The sequence below is a fragment of the Rhea americana genome, unplaced genomic scaffold (genome assembly GCF_003343005.1).
Source record: "Rhea americana isolate MKP2758 unplaced genomic scaffold, rheAme1 scaffold_124, whole genome shotgun sequence".
Taxonomy (NCBI): domain Eukaryota; kingdom Metazoa; phylum Chordata; class Aves; order Rheiformes; family Rheidae; genus Rhea; species Rhea americana.
In genome coordinates this window covers 2,696,857-2,698,453 of record NW_028185306.1, presented here as the reverse complement: position 1 = coordinate 2,698,453, position 1,597 = coordinate 2,696,857, and the positions used below count along the sequence as shown (strand labels likewise).

The 1,597-nt window shown below is 64.1% G+C and overlaps 1 protein-coding gene across 1 annotated transcript in view; it reads left to right on the top strand.

Moving 5' to 3' along the window:
• The first annotated feature begins 112 nt into the window (after positions 1-112).
• The window catches only part of LOC146600280 (unconventional myosin-X-like), a 104,765-nt gene continuing 103,280 nt past the window's right edge, over positions 113-1,597 (top strand). Inside the window, exon 1 of the mRNA XM_085325904.1 lies at positions 113-133. Within this exon, the coding sequence (XP_085182030.1) occupies positions 113-133 (21 nt within the window). The remainder of the gene's footprint in view (positions 134-1,597) is intronic.

Genomic DNA, 1,597 nt, shown 5'->3' with positions numbered 1-1,597 from the left:
AGCCGCGGGGTGCGCCCAGCCGCCGTGCGCCCCAGCGCTCCCGCCCCAGCGCCGCCGGTGATGCGGCCCTGAGAGCCGCCCAGCAGCGCTGCCCGCCGGGCGAGACCCGCCGATGGACGCCTCTCTCCGTCAGGTAGGGAGCGGCAGCACCAGCTGGGGCTGCACAGCGGGGCCAGGCGACCTGGGGGTGCTGGGGAAGGCGGGGGTGCCTCGGGGGGACCGACGGGAGCAGGTCGCCACTCCCTCCGAGGCATCTCTGGGGTGTGCCATGGGTATGGGGTGGAGGGTCRGGGCGACCGTGCCCTCAGCACATCTCTGCACCCCACGCCTCTATGGACCCCTCCGCTCGCCCTGGCTCAGCAGAGAGCGATTGTGGTCGCTGACCCACCCGGGATGTTTTGCGGGATGCTCCACTCCCCTCTGGGCTCGCTGTACTCCTTTCCCGTGACTGAGCATTGCCAGCCCAAGTGCTGCCTTAACCGAATGAGCCCAAGTTTCACTTTTTCTTGAGCACTCAGATGCTGAGCGTTTTGTTTCTGAGTGCTCTCCGGCCCAGCATTGCATTCGGGAGCCCTTGTGAAGCGCTGAGTGGGTTGCAGGAGCCGGAGCCCCAGTGATGTGCAGTTCTAGCCATTCAGGCTGAGAGCTCCTTGCAAGGAGGAGAGAGGATTTGTCGCATGATAGTCATGGCTGCCCAGAGACTGCTCGCATGCTGCTTTAATCCCCTGGAGTGACTTAAGGGTCCGGAGCCTGCTCCTGCCTGTGTGTGCATGTCACAGCTCAGCCCGCTGCACGTGGCACAGGGCCAGCGCTGAGCCGGTGAAGCGTCGGGAAGCGTGCAATGTGAGGGAGCGTCCATCTGAATCCTCAGCCTTGGCAGTGCTTCTGCCCAGTCACTTTCACGCTGGCGAGCAGAGCGGGCTCCTCTGGAGCCAGGCGTGTGCCTGCTGGATGCCTGCTCTGGCCCTGCGCGTGCCTGCAAGGTCCCTTCCCCGGGTGCTTCACAACAGCCGCGCGGGGCATTGCGTCTCCCACTGCTCGCAGGGAGAAAGTGGGGTGCTGCGTTAGTGCACGTGGCCCATGTTGTCTCTGTCTCGTTCCTTGCCTGAACACGCACACATTTCAAGCCTGGCCTGATGCTGGCTTTGGTTGTGAGGGCTATCTCCTCCCAGACAGGGGCACGAGCGAGGCTGGAGCTGCTCTGCCCTTGCTGGCCCCTGCAGCCGCTGGCGGGTGACTGCGACACTGGCRCTGGGCTTGGTGGTCTCTGCGGGGYGAAGGGGCCGTCCCGTGGWCCRCAGCTGAACATGGGCAGACTCCTGTTTGGGGCCAGGGGCCTGTCCTCTGAGCAGGCCGACCACTATCCTGGATTCACATCAGACACTTCCCGCCCCCAACTGGTTTCCAGGCCATTAAACCCAGCATTTGGCCCTTGCCTTGTCCTGGGTATGGCGAGGAAACTTGCAGCCCCCACGGAGCAGCCTGCAGTCAGTGGGGTGGTGGAGCAGCTAATGGGCTCAGGCCTGCCCCTTCCCCCATACAGCACTTTCGTTATCAGAACAGATGTTTTCCCAGATCCCAGTTCCAGCGGGGAAGG